Source organism: Rana temporaria, chromosome 1 (genome assembly GCF_905171775.1).
Source record: "Rana temporaria chromosome 1, aRanTem1.1, whole genome shotgun sequence".
Lineage (NCBI taxonomy): Eukaryota > Metazoa > Chordata > Amphibia > Anura > Ranidae > Rana > Rana temporaria.
Genome location: NC_053489.1, coordinates 542,985,938 through 543,008,886, shown reverse-complemented (window position 1 = coordinate 543,008,886; position 22,949 = coordinate 542,985,938). Strand labels below are relative to the sequence as shown.

Sequence of the window (22,949 nt, the reverse complement as noted above, 5' to 3'; positions counted from 1 at the left end):
GTAAATTGAAACAAGTTACATGGCCATAATACATACACATTGCCCGATCTAGTGTTTTTTAATAAATGTAAATCTATGATAAAAAAAACCTCAAGTGCAATTATACCTCAATTGGAATCAGTTAAAAAAGTAGAAGGAACAAGAGGAAGCGAGAGAAATGCTAAACATTTTGGAGTATAGCTCCATCCAAACCTTTTTTTTTTTTGGTTAATTTAAAATGGGTAAGAATTAGAACCTCTCTCACAAAACACAATAAAAAAATTGAGGAGTGGGGATGATTCCAGGTCCAGCCCCTCCATCGTCATCGTCAGTCATCGTCAAGCTCTAATGATGCGAGCCTGTGACAGCCCCTACTTGTATTAACCCCACCACACTGGAAGATTACAGTGGCATGGACAAACAAGTAATACACTAACAGAAGAGGAATCAGCACAAGAGACACATCCGATGGACTGTCAGTGATGTCCCTTGTGATGATTGTTCTGTTTTTTATTTTAGCTACATTTTAAATTGAATCTCTTGCCCTGCATGGTTAAAAACACTTAAGCTTTACTGCTTTTTTATACTGGGCAACCACAGTAATATGTTATACACTTTTCTTTTCAAAGCAACAAAGATGTGATGAGATTGCATTAGGTCTAATGGAAGAGCACTGCAAAAAGACAGAAATAAACTGGACTCATGTTTCTGATATCAGCGATCATTTACTGCTGAAGAATGTCGCCTATTACTGTGAAAGAGAATACAATGCAGGTATTTGCCATACAAAGAAAAGGTCTGCAGAAAGAATACACAGTATATGTAAATGGAGGTACTGTACGTTATTTGAATAACTTGACCTTTTTCATTGACCACTGCCAGATATCTAAGCAACAATGTCAAACCCACAATTTGGGAAACTGCAACTTTTTTTTTAATATTTTTTTTGCAAAATTAAGAATGACGCCTACAGTCGTCCAGTTCTGAAAGGGAGTCATATGACGTCCTCCCGTGATTGCGCCTGCCGAATGCCCATTGTGGCACGCTGGCGGCACACAGTAAGATCACAGATCGAGGTAAAGAGCCAATCAGCTGATTGTTCATGTAGTTAATGCGGAGCTTCACCCAAAAGGGGAAGCTCCACTTGTCGGCCTCCTACCTACTTGATGTCTGTTTACCTACACTGTCTCCATTGTAGGGGCCCCAGAGCATTACTTTGCCCAGGGGCCCATGATGCAATTAAGTCGGCCCTGCTTAGCCCTCAGTACATAAAATAAATTTACTGGATATGCTAGGCCTTTTCAATGCTAGTTTCCAGCTGATTGACCACTAGTGTATCTTTCAATCATTTACCCCTGTGTGCTAAAAGAATTATTCAGCTCTCCTGGTAAAGTTTAAAACTCTAGTAATGACTGGAGGCATATAGGTGGTTTGCCTGAATCTGGACCAATCAGAATGAGGGTTTGGATAGTTCAGGGTGAGGCTTGAATTGTATCAATTTCATTTTTTTCAGATGTGAAGTTGGAATTTGGGGAGAAAATAAATGAGCTGTATACATGTCTATGGGACAGCATACTGAAATTATTTCCACAAGGAGAACATTTTCTGTCCTATGAACTAAGAAGAACAGTGAAAAACTTTCTTACACCGGAGTCGTCTGTGAATAGTATGTGGATTAAACACATTTTGCAGTACTAAATAACCAGTTCATAATTGGTATAATTGTAAAATGAAATAAACTCTGTAGTCATATAACAATTAGTTACTATGTGAGCAAAAGCCCCGTAAAGTAAACAAAAAACATATTTTACTTTCCCTGACTTAAAATAAATACAAATACTACGATTTACCGTATATACTCGAGTATAAGCCAAGTTTTTCAGTACATTTTTTCTGTGCTGAAAATGCCCCCCTCGGCTTATACTCGAGTCTGTGTCTGCATACCTGATGAGAGCCGTGTCATGCATTGCTTCAGATTGCGGCCATCCAGTGTAAAATAGCCACGCCTCCTCCTCGTTAGTCATGGGTTTTTTTCAGACCTCAGGCCGTTTGAACTTAATTGTGCCCATAGACATATCATTGTCACAAATCTACTGGTTATGGTAGAATTGAAAAATGATCTTTACCCAGACATTCTGTGACTTCTACAGAGCCCAATGGCCAATGCATCTTGTAGGGAAAAATCAATTGTCTAGGTTGGATTTTCCTGGCTAATGCTTTACCTCAAAATTAGCAATGTTGGAGATTTCTTCCTACCCGATAGGACTAAATAGGCATCCTTTGGGTCATTCAAGCATGTGTGATTCATGTTTGTTGGATAGAGCCTTATTGGTTCTTGCATAGTGAAAATGTATAACCCTGCTACAAAGTATTTATAACCTCAATGGGCACAGTGAGGCATGCAATGGGCACAGTGAGGCATGCAATGGGCACAGTGCGACTGCAATGGGCACAGCGAGGCATGAAATGGGCACAGTGAGGCATGCAATGGGCACAGTGAGGCTGCAAATGGGCACAGTGAGGCTGCAAATGGGCATTGTTGTTGTCTTTTCCTCTTACAGTAGCTGCTGTATTCTCACCCTAGGCTTAAACTCGTGTCAATAAGTTTTCCTATTTTAGTGTTGTAAAATTAGGTGCCCTCGGCTTATATTCGGGTCGGCTTATACTTGAGTATATACGGTACATCGATTCATGTCAATTAAATCATCCAATGATGCAAACCACCCCAGCCCTCACCCACCTACCTGTTGTTGAACAAAAAAACCTGCCTCCCGCTGACACATCTGAACCTATAGCTTGACTCTCGCAATAAAGGAAAGGGGTCTCCTGATGACTAAACTGACAATATATGGATATAACCATAACCATATTTGGTCAGTGACATTACTGGGATTCCCATGACATCATTGACTAAATATGGTCATGTCCATATATAAATCACCATGGGGACAAGGTGCTTTGCCAAAGTTTCTCCCTTGGCAAGGTATCCCTTTCTCCTATATTGATGGCATGTGGCCTGGTATGCTTCAGGGAGAGGTGCAGCAAGCTCCTTTCGCTCCTTTTCCTGACCACCCAGGCTGCATGCTCGGATAAGTGTCATGTAAGGATTTTGAAGGGGCCCTCATGCTTTTGCTTTTTGTTTTTTGGGTGAAGTTCCCCTTTAAAATTCATACCACACTCAAAGGGTCTGATATGGAATTTGGGTTGGGGACCCCATGCTATTTTCTTTTTTTGTATGCAGTCCCCCTTAAAATGTATACCAGACCTAAATATGACTTTTGGGGAGGACCTCATGCTGTTTTTTTTTTATTCTTTTCACAAATTTCTCCATGCTGCTTGTTTATGATCACCTGTCAGCTGATGTGCCGGGAGGGGATGAGTCAGGCAAATGTTGACTCCCTAACAACCAAGCTTTCACATTTAGAAGTAGTACTCATACCACTAATACCACTGCTAAATTTTTGTTTGACACTTAGGCCCAGATTCTCAAAGGAGTTACGCCGGCGTATCTCCAGACGCCTCACGCGTCGTATCTATGCGCCTGATTCTTAGAATCAGTTACGCAAAGATTTATCTTAGATCCAACCGGCGTAAGTCTCTTACGCCGTCGTATCCAAGTTGCATATTTACGCTGGCCGCTAGGTGGCGCTTCCGTCGATTTACGCGTCAAATATGGTAATGAGCTAGATACACCGATTCTCAAACGTACGTGCGGCCGGCGAATTTTTTTACGTCGTTTACATAAGGCTTTTTTGAGCGTAAAGTTACCCCTGCTCTATGAGGCGTAGATGAGGCGTACCAATGTTAGGTATGGACGTCGGAACAGCGTCGAATTTTAACCAACGGCATGCGCCGTTCGTTAAAAGCGTCAATTACGTGGGGTCGCGATTAATTTCCATAAAACACGCCCACCACTTCCACATTTGAATTAGGCGGGCTTATGCCAGCCCAGTTACACTACGCCGGCGTAACTTAAATTGCAAGTTCTTTGAGAATACGGGACCTGCCACTCTAAGTTACGGCGGCGTAGTGAGATGCGCTACGCCCGCCTAAAGATAGGCGAATCTACGTGAATCTGGGCCTTACTGTATAGGCAGGTGCAGCCTGCTTTCTCTACTGCAGGTGGAACTCAACTGCAGTGGCACCGTAGGGGGAAAAAATTCAAGAGGAACATGACACGTCTGTGGTTTCCTGGGCCACTGGGGAAGCTATCTGATTAGATGCTGCTGCCCATGTGACTCTAGCAGCTATCTTGGGCTAGACAGAGCCTATTTAAGCCCCTGTCTCCCAGGCTTGGTGAGCATTTCGTGTGTGGGTAGAGAAGGGAATGGTCACCCGTCAGACAGGGATAGTAATTAGGGGCAGGGGCAGATTCTAGATGAGTAGGGAAAGGATAGGGACACACCATTCTACCTTGAGCCCTCCCCATTTGGGTCAGGACTAGGCAGGCTGCATTCTGCTCTTCAAGACACATGCTCTTGGCATATGTGAGACTCTACTACACATTGCTGTCACTTGACACGAATATTCCCAGTCGGGTGCCTTCCTGACGGGTTTGTTGTGAATTACTGGATTCTGCATTAATATAAGTTATTTTCTTCACAACCGGAGTCTGTGTAATTATTGCCACTGAACCAAACACCGCACCTCACCACACTTGGCTGCAGTTGGCAGGATATGCCCCTTCTTACAGCAGGTGCAGAACGAGGAGCAGGCAACATCATAGCACAGCTAGGAATGGCTCTGGCCCTGGTGCCAAAATGTTATGTCTCCAACTTTCCCCTGGCTGAGTGAGCAAAGAGATTTGAAAGTGCTGCGTGCCTGTATCAGGTTCCCACCCAGCTCATTGCAGAGCTGGCCATTAACCAGCCTAGCGGTATTCCCTGGGTGAGATTTCAGTGTCATTATCGGTAACCCCGATCCGCCGTCGGGATTGCCTCGCTGGATCCTGGAAGAGGTTACTTACCTTGTCTCCGGTATCCCGCAATGTATTTCCCCAGTGTACGGCAGCCGGATCTTCCGCCCGATGCACTGTGTGTTCCCCTGATTCCCTGCCCTGCGAGCGTCACGACACAGGGGGGCGAAACCGGTGGTAAATTTAAAAAGTATAAAGCACAAACACAATGATACAATGTAATCCTATTGGATTACAATAAAAAATAAATAAAGTGACCTTAGATTGCCTCCCAATGCTTTCTCCAGTGCCTTTGTCTGCAGTTTTACTGTACTAAGGGCCAGATTCACATATCTTTGCGGCGGCGTAACGTATGTCCTTTACGTTACACCGCTGCAAGTTTTCAGCGCAAGTGCCTGATTCACCAAGCACTTGCGTGTAAACTTACGGCGGAGTAACATAAAGCCGTCCGGCGCAAGCCCGCCTAATTCAAATGGGGCGTGTACCATTTAAATTAGGCGTGCTCCCGCGCCGAACGTTCTGCGAATGCTCCGTTACGAAATTTCCCGACGTGCATTGCGTGAAATTACGGCGCCCCGACGTGTTTTTTGAATTGCGACGTGCGTAACGTACTTTCGTATTCCCATACGTCTTACGCAAAAAAAAAAATATTTGAAATTCGACGCGGAAATACTTTAACATGGCTGTTCTAAAGTTAAGCCATGAAAAAGCATGACTAATTTTGCGACGGGAAAAAACGACTAGCGACGACGTAACGAACGCGCGTACCTTCGTGGATCGCTGTAAAAGCTAATTTGCATACCCGACGCTGGAAAACGACGTGAACTCCACCCAGCAGTGGCCAAAGTATTGCATCCTAAGATCCGACGGTGTAAGTCAATTACACCTGTCGGATCTTAGGGCTATCTATGCGTAACTGATTCTATGAATCAGCCGCATAGATACTCTCAGAGATACGACGGCGTATCAGGAGATACGCCGTCGTATCTCGTTTGTGAATCTGGCCCTTTGTGTCTGTAAACTGCACAGCGACCATGGCATCAAAAAAGGGCGCTTCCACCTCAAAATCGCTATATGACCTGCTGGAAAACAGCGACAAAGATACAGAATCGCTTGCAGAGAAGTTGAGTGACAGTGACTCGTGGGTAAGTTCGTCATCAGAAAGCGATTTTAGCGACGAACCTGCGGCTGTACCCAGCGATGTGCGGACTTGGTGCTCGATTGATTGCGGTACGGAGCACGTAGCGCCCCCAAGATTTCCGTTTACAGGAGCACCTGGGATCAAAGTGGATGTTGAGGATGAAAACCCCTTGGCATACCTCAAACTCTTTTTGACTGATGAAGTTATTGCCAAAATTGTTATGGAGATGAATCGCTACCAGGAGCAACAAGCTGCTACCCATCAGCGTTTTTCAAGGAGCAGAAAGTGGGAACCGGTAACCAGAGAGGACATCTGAAAGTTCCTGGGCTTGATAATTCTTCACGGAGTGGTGGGGAAACCCCTGCAGAAATACTGGACACTGGACGGGACAACCAACAAATTACTGGCCACTCCTTTTTTTGGCACAGTTATGTCGGAATATAAATTTTCCCTCATAATGAAATATTTGCACTTTGCAAATAATGAAGACTTTGATGAGAGTTCTCATCCAGCTCCAAAACTGAAAAAAAATTTAGAGATTTACCAACTAATTCTGAATAATTTCCAGCAGACCTATGTTCCAGACAGAGACATAAGTATTGACAAAAGTCTTATTGCCTACAAAGGAAGACTTTATCGCATCAAAGCGAGCTCGATTTGGAATAAAATCATTCATGCTGTGTGAATCCAGCTCTGGGTACATCTGGAATTCGGTCCTGCACACCGGGAAAGGGACCAAATTCAGTGATCGATTCAGAAGTTTTGGAATGGCAACCGCTTCGGTTCTTTCTTTGATTGAGTCATTGCTGAACCAGGGCTACTGTGTCACCACAGACTATTTTTACACGTCCCCAGAACTCTATGAGTTCCTTCTTCTAAACAAGACGGATGCATATGGGATCGTTAGGGCTAACAGGCGTGACATGCTGCCAACCTTTGCCAATAAAAAGCTCAAGGCAGGAGAAATAGTTGCCTGGCAGAAAGTCATGGTACACACCAAAGGTGGAAAAGATGTGATGAAGCCACAGGTCGTGTTGGATTACAATACCATGGGAGGTGTGGACAGAGCTGACCAGGCCATGACCTTTTATCCAGCCATGAGGAAGCAACAAAAAAAATATTATAAAAAAATCTTCAGGCATCTTCTGGAACAGTGCCTGTGGAATGCATTCATTCTTCTGAAAAAAAAAGAGTGACAGGCCTATGGTCCATGCGGACTTTAAGTGGAAGGTTGCCAAACTCATATATCTCAGGCACCAGACGCCAACGGCTGTAAACAGATCTGGACGTCGGGCTGCTGGCGTTGTGAACCCGGAACACCTGACTGGTCGCCACTTTATGGACTACATTTCACCAACTGAAAAGAAGACAGCACCCACAAGGATGTGTGTGGTTTGCTGCTCCAAGCGTGACAACACCGGAAGAAAAATCCAAAAATAAACCCGTTTCTATTGTCCCGATTGTGACGTTGGAGTTGGTGCTGTACCTTGTTTTAAAATTTTCCATACCCGAGACGTTTACTGAAGCAATATGACTACTAATATTTCACCCTTGTTTGACCAAAAAAAATTCAATGTTTTTGATTAAATTATTTACTAAAATGTATTGAATAAAAAGTATTATTGTTAAATTATTATTTGTTATTATTTATTATATTATAATTTATGATTTTATGTTTCAAAGTTTATCATACCCGAGATGTCTACTAGAATTTCAATGCAAAATAATGGTACCGCTTTCAGCACCTAAAATCTGAAATAATTCTACCACCAGGGAGGTTAACTCAGAATGGCAATGTAGCTGGATGGGAAAGTCAAGAAAAACTGGGTTTCGCTATGGTTTCCTTGGGCCCCTGGAACGGGGATATGGTTGGTTGCGCTGGATCCAGGTGACCCCGGTGGCCATCTTGTGTGAGCAGAGTCTTTTTAATCCCCTGCTCCCATGTTTTGATGCACTTTCATGCATGTGGTTAGTGCAGGGACATGTCCCCCATTTGACAGGGACAACACTAGGGGTAGGGAGAGGTTCTAGAGGAGTAGGGAAATCATAGGGTCTATATCTAATCTACAAAAAGTTTCCCTTTGGGGTTGAACCAGCCAGGCCTCATTTTACTCTCCTCAACAAATGCTGTCTTTTTTTCAGGCCTACACACGCGTATTTTGTTCTGTTTTCAAGTTTCGCAATACATCATTTTGTGTAATTCAAGACTCTGTGTGCTTTCTGCATTACACTGCACCTACCCAACACACTGGTTTGCTCCTTCACCCCAAAGACACGCTGGTAGGTTATTTGACTCCTGTCTAAATTGGCACTAGACACCATACAAGACCAGCATGTAATAAGCCATAGCAGCTTCAGCCTAATTCCATTCAGGCCACGTCCCCGACATGTTTCCCCCCACCCATTGGGCTTGTTCATGGAGGTAAGGATATCCCTGTGGTAGGAAGGGTATATATTGCATCATGGGCCACTATGGGATTAATTAGCAAAAAAACTGGTGAAAGTGATTCGTATAACTAGCAGCCACTTCTGGTCATCTTCATGTCAGAAAAATATATTATGTGTTGGCATGGATTTTAGAGCACTCTTTATTTTCATTCTTATTTTTATCTTTTGTTTTCATCCCTGATAGGGGGATCGTCCCAATTTCTTCCTTAATAGTTTGGGAGTCACATGCGCTTTAAAATCCATGTCAACACATGAAATATTTTTGGTACACATGAAGAAGACCAAAAGTTACTGCTGGTTATACAAATCCATTTCTATTTTTTACCCTGCTCCTTGTTTTCCCTCCCTCCCCCTCTTTAGCCTTCACCTGTTTGTTTGCTAATTATTCACCATAGTGGCCCATGATGCAATAAATACCCTTCCTACTACAGGGATTAGCTCCATGACTACAAATTTGTCTTACTTCACCGCGCGATAGGGGTTTAATATCCAGAATTTATAAAAGCTTAAATGAACACAACATACCAGACAAAACACGTCAAATGTCACAGTGGCAATCAGATTTGAACAAATCCTTCTCTATAGAACAATGGGACATTATGATTAATAATCTATAGACAGCCTCTATTAGGGAATCGGTCAATAAACTTCAGTATAGTTGGTACCTCACCCCAGACAGACTCAACTCATTCTATGCAACAACCTCTCCCCTATGCTTTAGAGGATCCGAGCACAGGGTTCCCTTATACACACGTTCTGGGATTGTACTCACCTCAAAATGACATGGCAACAAGCCAAAAACAAAAAAGAACAAATAGGTAGAAGAATTGAACTGACATCTAAAATGTGCCTCCTTTTCTATCCTATTTCTGATATTCCTATAGCACATACCAGGCTAATACACACATTGTTCAGCTCAATACACTGGGCTATAGCTCTTAACTGGCGCTCCTCTACTGTGCCATGGTCTCAAATTATGAATCGCATGCTAGCCATCAAGCTATCAGAACATATCCATCACACTTTATTTAATACTATGGACACATATGATAAAAAATTGAAACTTTGGGATCTATCTCTGTTGGTTCATTGAACTACAATATGACACTATTGAATTTTATTTTATTTTTTAATTCACAATGCCTTAATTCCGATATAATGTCTTATAAATAATTCAATTATACATCCCACTGTGTGTGCCCCTTCTCTCATTCCACCACCACTTTTACATTATGCTGAAATTTTCTGCACCCAGCTTCATGTATGTACCTCTTGCCAATGTACAGTTATATTGTATTGAGACTTATTTTTTCCAATAAACCGTTTGTAAACAGAAACATGTCAGGGTGACGACCTGGATGGAGTTAGGCTGATGCTGCTATCACTTATAGAATTTAGGTTCAATAAAAGTTTTATTAAGGAATTTTAGACAGACATCAAAAGAAACATGAACCAGACCTCCCACAATGGGTGGGCTGGTTTTCATCATAACAAAGGATACCTTTTAAAAGCATAACCTATAATATGAACTTCATTAGGAGCTAGGAAAACAATTACGTATACAACCCACTCGCGTAGCATGAAATACCTAGCATCTGCTCCCTCCGGCTCGGGCGCCCCTTTTGGGAACCAGCTGCGCCCCTGGCCAGGGGGGAGCAGGGGGACATGCCCCCGACGATATGGGTTGCCGTAAGGATAAAAGGCAGCAACATGTATACCATACAAACTTATAAGGGTATGTGCCCAAGAAATTCAACCACATAAACATAAGGTATAGTCCTGTCATGGTGTTACCAAGCTTGCCTGTGTAGGACGGTAGAAGTACCAAACAAAAAAAAGGAAAGTATAAAGAGAATGAGTCATGCAGACATGACTAGAGAAGAAAAGAAAAGAAGAGATAGAAGAGGGTGGGAAGGTGGGGGGTAGTGGGGGGGGGGTGGTTGGTGTGTCCAGATCTCCCGCGCCCTAAACCTATAATATATAGTACAAGATCAGACCCTTCTGTACCCCTCAGGGTGGTGGAGAGTTCGAGTCAGGTGAGAGTAATGTCTTTAATGTGTCTGAAGAAGAGAACTCCCTCCATAATCCCCATGTAAAGGAGAACTTGGCGTGGGTGTCTAGAGCTTTAGCTTGGAGTTCCTCCATCAACATCACTCCATTCATTTCGGTAACCCATTCGGCTAGTGATGGGGGTAAGGGGGACTTCCAATGTCTGGATATTAATTGTCTGCTCGTACTGAGGCAGAACCTGAGTAGGGTGTGTTTCTGAAATTTGAAGGTACCTGGGAGAATGGACAACAGGGCGACCGCGGGGGAGGGAAGAAGGGGTTTGCTATAGATATCCGAATAAATTTTTAATATTTGATTCCAGAACGGGCGAATAGCCTCACAATCCCACCATATATGTAGATACGTACCAACAGCCGAGTTACATCTCCAGCATGAGTCCGGAGTAGACGGAAACATGATCCTGAGGGCGGACGGCACCCTGTACCACCGTGATAACACTTTATAATTTTTTTCCCGAACATAGCTTGAGATGGAGGATTTGTGCGTGTAATAGAAGGCTTTTTGCCAGTCTGCCTCGCTTATGATAGTCTCCAGGTCCCCTGACCAGGCTGCGGTGAAATTAGGAAGGGAAGTGCATATGTGTCCCAAGATCATTTTATATATTATAGAGAGGGTGTGGCGGGGGGTCTTTTGCAGTACGCACAGCTGCTCAAACTCCGTCAGGGGTCTGTGGGTCTGTCTTGATTTGTGGAGCTGCTTGCAGTAAGATGTCAGGTGCATTTGGGTAAGCCATGTCACCTTCGAGGAAGGGGAGGGCTCATCTATGACTAAAGAACCCGTGGTAGCACTGACAAACTGTCTCGCCGTAGGCCATTGTTCTCTTTTATACCCAATGAACGTGTGGACAAGTTTACCGTCCGGGATAGCCGGGTTGTCAAACAGAGGGGTCAGTGGGCACGGGTCGGTAGTCAAAGCATATGGTACCCTCCGGCGGTACCAGACTATTAAAGCGTCTCTGGTCAGGGGTGATAAGTCCGTGAGGGCTCGGTGTGTCCTCTCATTGCCCCAAAGGAGGGACCGAAGATCAAGAGAGGAGAGGTCCTGTTCGACCAAGGTAGAAACCTTGCTCGCGGGATGGGGAAACCATTCCAAGATCCGCGAGATAACTGTCGCTGTATGATACATTTCAAAGTCGGGGAGGCCAACGCCTCCCCTAGTAATGGGGGAGCACAGCAAAGTATGTTTCAGTCTAGGACGATTTCCCACCCATACAAAGCGTATTGCCATCGAGCGTATTGACCGGAAAAATCCCACAGAGAGGGCTATAGGTAAAGCCTGAAACGTATACAACAATTTGGGCAATATGTCCATTTTCAGGGTGTTCATACGCCCAAACCAGGACACTGGTAGGTTTAAGCGGTCTTCCGAAAGGCGCCTGAGTCTAGTCAGCAAAGGGCAATGGTTGAGGGAGTATATCTCCGATAGGTCAGCCGGTATCTCCGTTCCTAAATAAGTGACGGACTTAGCCCGCCATTGGAAGGAGAAATTGGATTTTAGCATCGAGAGAACGGGTTGCGACAACGAGACGTTCAGGGCTTCAGTCTTTGATAGATTAAGTTTGTAATTGCTAAGGGCACCGAACCGCGAAATCTCAGCCAAAATAGATGGGATGGTGACATGGGGATGGGTGACGTACAGCAGGAGGTCATCGGCGTATAGGGAGAGTTTACAGTGAGATGAGGGGGTCTGTATACCCTGTATACTCTCGTTAGCCCTGAGCGCCTGAGCCAGATGTTCTATAACTAAGGCGAACAGGAGAGGGGAAAGGGGGCACCCCTGTCTGGTGCCATTTTTAATCACTTATAGAATTTAGGGGTCATACTTATGAGCACAGAACAGGAGAAATCAGCCAAACAATTCTTTCTGCTATTTAAACATTTTTTTTTCATTTCTGCTTTTTTTTTTCCAAGTGAAACTAGAGGATATGCTTCCTACAGGCTTGTTACCTATGCAAAGTGACATAATTGAAGATTATGCTGGGGATACTTTAAAGGAATTACCAATGTTAAGGTAAAACATGTTACTGTTAATGTTCTGTTACGAATACTGTGTTATGTCTTTTATGTGAAGAATGTTGGGACAATGTTGTAATAAAATTCATGTAAACCCAATCTTATAAGAGCTTAGTTTGTTATTGTAATTTTAAAAGTAGTTTTGAATATTTCTAAATCTGGAGCTTTCTTTAAAATAATACCTGGTAATTCTGTCAAGAAAGTCCTTGTTTAGGCCCTTCCTGTTGAAGAGTCACATCTCTCTATCCCTTTCTTCCAAGTGTGTCTATGTGTGCTTATTCTGCCACACTGGCTTCCAATGAAGACTGTAAGTGGCCTTTTAACACACATTATGCCGGCATGCACTACTCTTGTCACCATAAGGAAACCCTTAGGCCCCGTACAGACGAGCGGACAGTCCGATGAAAACGGTCCGCCGGACCGTTTTCATCGGACATGTCCGCTCGGAGATTTCGGTCTGATGGCTGTACACACCATCAAACCGAAATCCGCGCGGACAGACAGCGCAGTGACGTGGCCGAGCCGTCGCCGCGACAATGACGCAGCGACATGCGCGACCCTGGAAGGTCAATGCTTCCACGCATGCGTCGAATCACTTCGACGCATGCGAGGGATGGCGGCCCAGCGGACATGTCCGGTAAGTCGTACAGACGACCAAACATGTCCGACGGACAGGCTTCCAGCGGACATGTTTTTTAGCATACTAAGAAACATTTGTCCGCTGGAAACCTGTCCGATCCGCCGGACATTTGTCCAGTCGGCCGTACACACGACCGAACATGTCTGCTGAAACTGGTCAGCGGACCAGTTTCAGCAGACATGTTCGGTCGTGTGTACGAGGCCTTAGTGAGTGCATGTAGACAGGAAGCTGCTGAAAAGGGGCTGCTGGAGAGCACTGAAATAAAACAAAGTTAACGAAACAAATAAAAGTATGATTTTTTTAGATTTTTTTTCAAACTCTGGGCCCATATACTGGAGAATCAGAGTTGACTGTTTTCTTTGTGAACTGTAGACATAAACAGCAAGATACAAACTCATGTGTTTATGCCAACAAACTGTCAGATCTATCTGGTAGAAAGCTTTGTATACTTACCTAGTCGTCTAAAGAATCCTCTAGTCATTGCCTAGATCAGTGATGGCGAACCTTGGCACCCCAGATGTTTTGGAACTACATTTCCCATGATGCTCATCTACACTGCAGTATAGGTGAGCATCATGGGAAATGTAGTTCCAAAACATCTGGAGTGTCAAGGTTCGCCATCACTGGCCTAGATGTTCATATTGTCCAGCTGACTGTCTGATTATTGTGCCCTGATCTTTGCATAAACCTATTTAGTTAAATAGTTCTTGTTTAATAGTATCTTATATACTGGTTGATTTAATACAAACACATATATTTATAGTGGGTTGTCTGGATGAATTTAATAACCTTTTGTGTTCATGTCCACAAAAAAATGCTGCATTAATTTCGTCTTTATTTATTTATTTTCTTATAATTTAGCGATGATCCTGTTTTTTGTTCACTGGTAAAGAAAAAAACATATGATGAACTTAGGCACTGGCATACAGATCGGCTACTAAGTGACGACTATGACAGGACAAAGAATGAGCAACATGGTAAGGAGTAAACAGAACAAACTATATACAGTCATCGTATTGATTTAATTACTAATTAGGTATAATAAATCACATAGTAACTCAATTTAACCACTTCAGTTCTGGAAGGTTTTACCCCCTTCTTGACCAGGCCATTTTTGCTGATACAGCATTGCGTTGCTTTAACTGACAATTGCGCAGTCGTGCGACACTGTACCCAACATTTAGAGATTTATTTTGGTGGTATTTGATCACCTCTATGGTTTTTATTTTTTGCGCTATAAACAAAAAAGACCGACATTTTTTACTTTCTGCTATATAACATTACCAATAATTTTTTTTTTTAAATTCTAATTTCTTCATCAATTTAGGTCAATATGTTTTCTGCTACATATTTTTGGTAAAAAAACAAACCACAATGGGGCAGATCCACAAAGATATTACGCCGGCGTATCTCTTGATACGCCGCGTAATTTCAAATTTTGCGCGTCGTATCTTTGTTTTGCATCCTCAAAACAAGATACGACGGCATCTCAGCTAGATCCGACTGGCGTACGTCTTAGGCCTTGTACACACGGGCAAACATGTCCGATGAAAACGGTCCGCCGGACCGTTTTCAGCGAACATGCCCGCCCGGAGATTTCTGTATGATGGCTGTACACACCATCATACAGAAATCCGCGCGTACACGATACGCGGTGACGATGACGCGGCGACGTGCGCGGCCCTGGAAGTTCAATGCTTCCACGCATGCGTCAAAGTCATTCGACGCATGCGAGGGATGGCGGCCGCTCGGACATGTACGGTAAGTCTGTACAGACGACCGCACATGTCCGACGGACAGGATTCCAGCGAGCATGTTTCTAAACATGTTTAGAAACATTTGTCCGCTCGAAAACGGTCTGGCGGACAAATGTACGCTGGAAACCTGTCCACTCGGCCGTACACACGACCGAACATGTCTGCTGAAACTGGTCCGTGGACCAGTTTCAGCAGACACGTTCGGTCGTGTGTACGGGGCCTAAGTACGCCGTCGGATCTAAGCTGCCAATTTTCGGCGGCCGCTAGGTGGCGTTTCCGTCGAATTCCGCGTTGAGTATGCAAATTAGCTAGTTACGGCGATCCACGAACGTGCGGCCGGCGCATTTTTTTACATCGTTTGCGTTCAGCTTTTTCCGGCGTATAGTTAAAGCTGCTGTTATGAAGCGTACTCAATGTTAAGTATGGCCGGCGTTCCCGCATACAATTTTGAATTTTTTACGTCGTTTGCGTAAGTCGTTCGCGAATAGGGATTTGCGTAGAATGACGTCACCGTCGTGAGCATTGGCTTGTTCCGGGTTAATTTCGAGCATGCGCACTGGGATACCCCCACGGACGGCGCATGCACTGTTAAAAAAAACGTTGTTTACGTCGGGTCACGACGTATTAACATAAAACACGCCCCCGTTACATCCATTTGAATTCCGCGCCATTACACCGCCAAAGATACACTATGCCGCCGTATCCTCTTTGAGGATTCGAAAAAAAAGAATAAAGTTACGGCGGCGTAGTGTATCTTAGATACGCTGCGCCCGGCGCAAAGGTACGTGGATCTGCCTCAATAAGTGTATATTGATTGGTTTGTGCAAAAGTTATAGGGCTAGATTCAGATAGATTAGCGGATCTTTAGATTCGCGTAACCCATCTGATTTACGATCCACCGGCGCAAGTTTTTGAGGCAATTGCTGTATTCAGAAAGCACTTGCCTCTAAAGTTGCGCCGGCGGATCGTAAATCCCCCGGCGGAATTCAAATTCCGCGGCTAGGGGGTGTATAACATTTAAATCAGGCGCGTCCCCGCGCCGAAAGAACTGCGCATGCGCCGTCCGATACATTTCCCAGCGTGCATTGCTCCAAATGACGTCGCTAGGACGTCATTGGTTTCGACGTGAACGTAAATTACGTCCATCCATATTCGCGAGCGACTTATGCAAACGATGTAAAAAATTCAAAATTCAACCTGGGAACGACGGCCATACTTAACATAGGATACGCCGCATATAGCAGGGGTAGCTATCCGCCGGAAATAGCCGAACGCAAACGACGTAAAAAAAAGCGCCGGGCGGGCGTTCATTTCTGAATCGGCGGAAATCCTCATTTGCATATTCGGCGCGTGAAAAAAAACGAAACGCCACCTAGCGGCCGGCCTGGAATTGCAGCCTAAGATCCGACGGTGTAAGTCACTTGCACCTGTCGGATCTTAGGGAGATCTATGCGGAACCTGATTATATGAATCAGGCGCATAGATACGACGGACGGAACTCAAAGATACGACGGCGTATCAGGAGATACGCCATCGTATCTCTATCTGAATCCGGGCCACAGTGTCTACAAACTATAAGATAGATTTAGGTACTTTTTCTTCTTTTTATATATATTTTACTAGCAATGGCGGCGATCGGATTTTAGCAGGACTGCGACATTGCAGTGGACAAATCTGACACTAAGTGACACCTTTTAAGGACCAGTCACACCAATACAGTGATGCATTGTCACTGTATAAATGACACTAACAGGGAAGGGGTTAACATAACACCAGGGGCAATCAAGGGGTTGTGTCCTAGGGAGTGCTTTCTAACTGTGGGGGGAGTGGATGCACTAGAGGAAAGGAGAGATTGTTTTTTTAGCTTAGCTGAAATACCGATCTCTCTTTTACTCCCTGACAGAACAGTGGTCTGCCTTGTTTACCGCCGTTCTCCCTTTTCTCTAAGCTTCCCTAGATCATGTGCACAAAATCACGTACATGTACATGATTTTGCGCAACCGGGCCGCCCTACTGCAGTATATATGCTTTGGGCAGTCCGGAAGCCGCACATTTGGGCGGTCCGGAAGCCGCACATTTGGGGCACAGATGCGTGCATTTGGCATATAACCGTGTGCATGTGGGGCGTGCCTGCGCACATGAATAGGTGACTGGTGCTAATTCCGACCATTAGTATGTGTGCGCATGCGTGCACGCCGGAGCCTATTGGCAGGTCCCTGACAGTTTTATTGTACAGTAATTGAGCTAGAATTAGAAAACCAATCAACTCTCTGCACATTCCATAACCAGTTCCAGACTTTATGCATGCTAAACAGGCCCCAAAAAAACTCCTGCAAAGTACTCTACGGAAGTCTACAATATCCAGGCAGGGTCCCCACACTTTTACACCTCTCAAGCTTTTTCCCTTATGCGCTGAGGTGTGAGAAAGCAGAGCTTCCGATCCTATGATCAGGGGACAATAAGAGCGCGTTCTGCTGCAATGATCACTGTGACAGCAAACCACAGCGACCATTCTGTGTAACTTTGTAAGGCTTTGTTCACACATATGGGCGAGCGCATGTAAATCACACATGTTCCCCCACCTACAGGCACCCACAGCTAAAACATGCAGCTGTTTACAGACATAATTATTCTACAAGATGCACAAAACCAATATCTCTATAGTGATAATTAGCAAAATATGTGTGTGACATCGCAGTGTGCCAATAATTTAGAGCACTGTGAAGCGACCCTGTCTTCTGTGCACATGTGTGGGAGTGACAACATTGTGGTCTGCCCATTCAAATAGATGGAGAGCATGAACATGGATAGAAGATGGAAGTGCCGAGAGCGGTGACAGCATGCCGCTGGAGGGCTGTCATAATATAGTAGTGCATACTAACACATTATGGCTTAAAAGGCCTGGAGGCTCACATTTTTTTTTTTTTTAATTCAAGAGTTTACTACCACTTTAAGTCCTGGCTTGTACAACTTTTTCATGAGACCATTATGTGAAACTGTTTTAAATGCTTTGTTGAAATCAAGATATGTTATTTCCACAGCACCACCGTGGTCCGAAACATTAATGATATAGTCACAGCATTGCTCCAAAGTACGCCGCAAGGACGTCGTGAACGTAAATGACGTCCAGCCCCATTCACGGACGACTTACGCAAACGACGTAACTTTTTCAAATTTCGACGCGGGAACGACGGCCATACTTAACATTGTTACGCCGCACTTACGCCACCATATAGCAGGGGTAACTATACGCCGGGAAAAGCCTAACGTAAACGACGTAACTTTACTGCGTCGGCCGGGCGTACGTTCGGGAATTTGCGTATCTAGCTAATTTGCATACTTGACGCGGAATTCGACGGAAGCGCCACCTAGCGGCCAGCGTAAATATGCAGTTACGATCCAACGGCGTAAGAGACTTACGCCTGTCGGATCTAACATATATCTATGCGTAACTGATTCTAAGAATCAGGCGCATAGATACGATGGCGCAACGCAGAGATACGACGGAGATACGCCGTCGTATCTCCACTGAGAATCTGGCCCATAGTCATTACAGTAAAACAATTATTATATATATATATATATATACAGTACAGACCAAAAGTTTGGACACACCTTCTCATTCAAAGAGTTTTCTTTATTTTCATGACTATGAAAATTGTAGATTCACACTGAAGGCATCAAAACTATGAATTAACACATGTGGAATTATACATAACAAAAAAGTGTGAAACAACTGAAAATATATTTCATATTCTAGGTTCTTCAAAGTAGCCCCCTTTTGCAGCAGACACATCTCTAGAACTGATAAGAGGAGACTGTGTGAATCAGGCCTTCATGGTAGAATATCTGCTAGGAAACCACTGCTAAAGAAAGGCAACAAGCAGAAGAGACTTGTTTGGGCTAAAGAACACAAGGAATGGACATTAGACCAGTGGAAATCTGTGCTTTGGTCTGATGAGTCCAAACTTGAGATCTTTGGTTCCAACCCCCGTGTCTTTGTGCGACACAGAAAAGGTGAACGGATGGACTCTACATGCCTGGTTCCCACCGTGAAGCATGGAGGAGGAGGTGTGATGGTGTGGGGGTGCTTTGCTGGTGACACTGTTGGGGATTTATTCAAAATTGAAGGCATACTGAACCAGCATGGCTACCACAGCATCTTGCAGCGGCATGCTATTCCATCCGGTTTGCGTTTAGTTGGACCATCATTTATTTTTCAACAGGACAATGACCCCAAACACACCTCCAGGCTGTGTAAGGGCTATTTGACCAAGAAGGAGAGTGATGGGGTGCTGCGCCAGGTGACTACCTCTTGAAGCTCATCAAGAGAATGCCAAGAGTGTGCCAAGCAGTAATCAAAGCAAAAGGTGGCTACTTTGAAGAACCTAGAATATGAAATATATTATCAGTTGTTTCACACTTTTTTGTTATGTATAATTCCACATGTGTTAATTCATAGTTTTGATGCCTTCAGTGTGAATCTACAATTTTCATAGTCATGAAAATAAAGAAAACTCTTTGAATGAGAAGGTGTGTCCAAACTTTTGGTCTGTACTGTATATATATTAGGGCTGTTACTGATTACAATTTTTTTTTTTTTTTTTTTTAATAGATTAATCGACTAATTTCGATTAATTATAACGCACATACAGATCCAACTACTTTTAGCTGATCTCCTTGCAACTCTGCATTAGTCAGTGGTAAATGTGGTATACACTATATACAATCACCCGTCACTAGTTAGTTTCCACAATCCATGACTTAACTTCACAGTTCACACAAATACGTTTTAAATTCAAACTGTAGCACTGACGTAAGTCATTTTTTCTTATTAAACTTTAAGGCCCCGTACACACGACCAAACATATATGCTGAAACTGGTCCACGGACCAGTTTCAGCATACATGTTCGGTCGTGTGTAGGCGCGAGCGGGCCGAATTCCAGCAAACATTTGCCCGCCGGGCCTTTTCCCAGCAGACAAATATTCCTGGACGTGTTTTAAAACCGTCTGCTGGAATCCTGCCCGCTCGGACATGTACGGTCGTCAGTACAGACCTACCGTATATGTCCGAGCGCCCGCCGTCCCTCGCATGCGTCGAATGACTTCGACGCATGCGTGGAAGCCTTTAACCACTTTAGCCCCGGGCCTGTTTTTCAGAGTCGGTGTTTACGAGACAAAACCATTTTTTTTGCTAGAAAATTACTTAAAACCCCCAAACATTATATATTTTTTTTTTCTAACACCCTAGAGAATAAAATGGAAGTCATTGCAATACTTTTTGTCACACCGTATTTGCGCAGCGGTCTTACAAGCGCACTTTTTTTTGAAAAAATTCACTTTTTTAAATGAAAAAATAAGACAACAATAAATTTGGCCCAATTTTTTTATATATTGTGAAAGATAATGTTACGCCGAGTAAAATGATACCCAACATGTCACGCTTAAAAATTTCGCCCGCTCGTGGCATGGCGTCAAACTTTTACCCTTAAAAATCTTGATAGGCGACGTTTAAAAAATTCTACAGGTTGCATTTTTTGAGTTACAGAGTAGGCCTAGGGCTAAAATTAATGCTCTCGCTCTAACGATCGCGGCGATACCTCACTTGTGTGGTTTGAATACCGTTTTCATATGTCGGCGCTACTCGCGTATACGTTCGCTTCTACGCGCGAGCTCGTCGGGACGGGGCGCTTTAAAACATTTTTTTTTTGCTTTTCGCATTTATTTTTATTTATTTTACAATTTTTAACACTGAAAAAAAAAAAATTATCACTTTTATTCCTATTACAAGGAATGTAAACATCCCTTGTAATAGAAAAAAGCATGACAGGTCCTCTTAAATATGAGATCTGGGGTCAAAAAGACCTCAGATCTCATATTTAGGCTTAAATGCAAAAAAAAAAAAAAAAAATTTGGAAATGTCATTTTTTCAAATGACAAAAAAAAAAATGTTTCTTTAAGACGCTGGGCGGGACTGACGTTTTGACGTCACTTCCGCCCAGCGGAGCTATGGGGACGGGCGAAGGAGATTTTTCCTTCAGTCTCGTCCCCGCTCACCATCCGGATGGTCGCGATCTCCTCCGCCGCTACCGACGGCTCCGGTAAGCGGCGGAGGGCGCGGAACAGCGGCGGGAGGGGGGGGGGCCCCTCTCCCGCCACCGATAACGGCGATCTCGCGGCGGATTCGCCGCGGAGACCGCCATTATCGTTAACACGGCCGCCCACAGAAGAGATGAATATCTCGATTGTGGCAGCAGCTGCTACCGTTACCGAGATATTCATCTCTAAAGTGATGACGTATAACGACGGTGGGCGGTCGGCAAGTAGTTAAATGGCAGGCCCGCCCACGTCGCCGCGTCATCATCGCGTCATCATCGCGGCGACGACGCGGACACGCCCCGCGTAATGTTTACGCGCGGACTTCTGTACGATGGTTAGTACAACCATCGTACAGAAGCCCTCTGGCAGGCATGTACGGTGAAAACGGTCCGACGGACCGGTTTCACCGTACATGTTTGCTCGTTAGTACCCGGCCTAAGAAAAACGTAGAAAGTTAGTTTAACTTTAATTATAAAACATATCTAGTATATTGACTGTCAGTCACTTTATAGTAGGCAAGTAGGCATCACTTTAGCCAGACATGATCGCATTTTATTGACAATATACCCTGAAGAACTGAACAGTCTTTCGCACGGAACAGATGTTGCCGATACACAAAGTATTGTCTGCACAAAACTGCTTAGGACAGGAAAACGATGGTTATTTTTGCCCCCTTCCCCTGATGGAGCCTGATGCATCCTCCTGCTCAGATGCAAAGGTACCTCAATCCAATGGGTGCAGTTTGCTGTGCTGGTAATAATTCCAGGTGCACTTAATTTTTTCTACATGTCTTGCCAAGATGGCTTCTTCAGGAATTGTTTAAGTGTCAACAACATAAACTAAATAAAGAAAAAGCAATTAATAAACATACAAACGGAAATTAATTACAGATATTTATATATTGTTCCATGTAGTTCAAGCCACATACCACAGATGCCATTGGCTATACCCAGATGAAGGTGGGAATGATACCCGTAGAGTGGGGGAGGGAGTACCCCCAAGATGGAATAAGGGAAGTTTGGAGGATCCAACTGGAGCCTGAGGTGGGTGGCACCCACTTATTCCATCTTAGGGGTACTCCCTTAAATAATTCCTGAAGAAGCCATCTTGGCAAAACATGTAAAATTAAGTGCACCTAGAATTATCAACAACAATTTTTTTACTGTAAAGACTATGGCCCAGATTCACAAATGAGATACGACGGCGTTTCTCCTGATACGCCGTCGTATCTCTCAGAGTATCTATGCGACTGATTCATAGAATCAGTTACGCATAGATATCCCTAAGATCTGACAGGTGTAATTGTTTTACACTGTCGGATCTTAGGATGCAGTACCGCGGCCGGCACTGGGGGGGAGTTTGCGTCGTAAAACAGCGTCGGGTATGCAAATTAGGAGTTACGGCGATCCACGTTGGTTTTTCACGTTCGCTACGTCGCCGCTAGTCTAGTTTCCCGTCGCAAAGTTAGTCGTCGTTTTGGGTGCCTTAACTTTAGTCAACAAATGTATTGCTGTCTAAAGTATGGCCGTCGTTCCCGCGTCGAAATTTAAAATTTCACGTCGTTTGCGTAACATGTCCGGGAATACGGAAGTACGCTACGCGCGTCGCCGTTCGAAAAAAATGACGTCACTTCGCGCAAAGCACGGCGGGAGTTACGAAACGGAGCATGCGCAGCAGGTCCGGCGCGGGAGCGCGCCTAATTTAAATGGCACACGCCCATTTAAATTACGCGGGCTTACGCCAGAGGCCGCCGGCGTAGTTTTCATCGCAAGTGCTTTGTGAATCAGGCACTTGCGATGAAAACTTGCGGCGGTGTAACGTATCTACGCCACGTTACGCCGCCGCACTTCTACCTGAATCTGGCCCTATATATATATATATATATAT

The 22,949-nt window shown here is 44.2% G+C and overlaps 1 protein-coding gene across 1 annotated transcript in view; it reads left to right on the top strand.

The window, feature by feature from the left end:
* LOC120920741 (probable ATP-dependent RNA helicase DDX60) overlaps positions 1–22,949 on the top strand; it is a 271,914-nt gene that overhangs the window by 52,199 nt on the left and 196,766 nt on the right. Inside the window, exons 9-12 of the mRNA XM_040332991.1 lie at positions 609–753; positions 1,493–1,645; positions 12,464–12,563; positions 14,067–14,182. Coding sequence (XP_040188925.1) covers positions 609–753; positions 1,493–1,645; positions 12,464–12,563; positions 14,067–14,182 — 514 coding nt within the window. The remainder of the gene's footprint in view (positions 1–608; positions 754–1,492; positions 1,646–12,463; positions 12,564–14,066; positions 14,183–22,949) is intronic.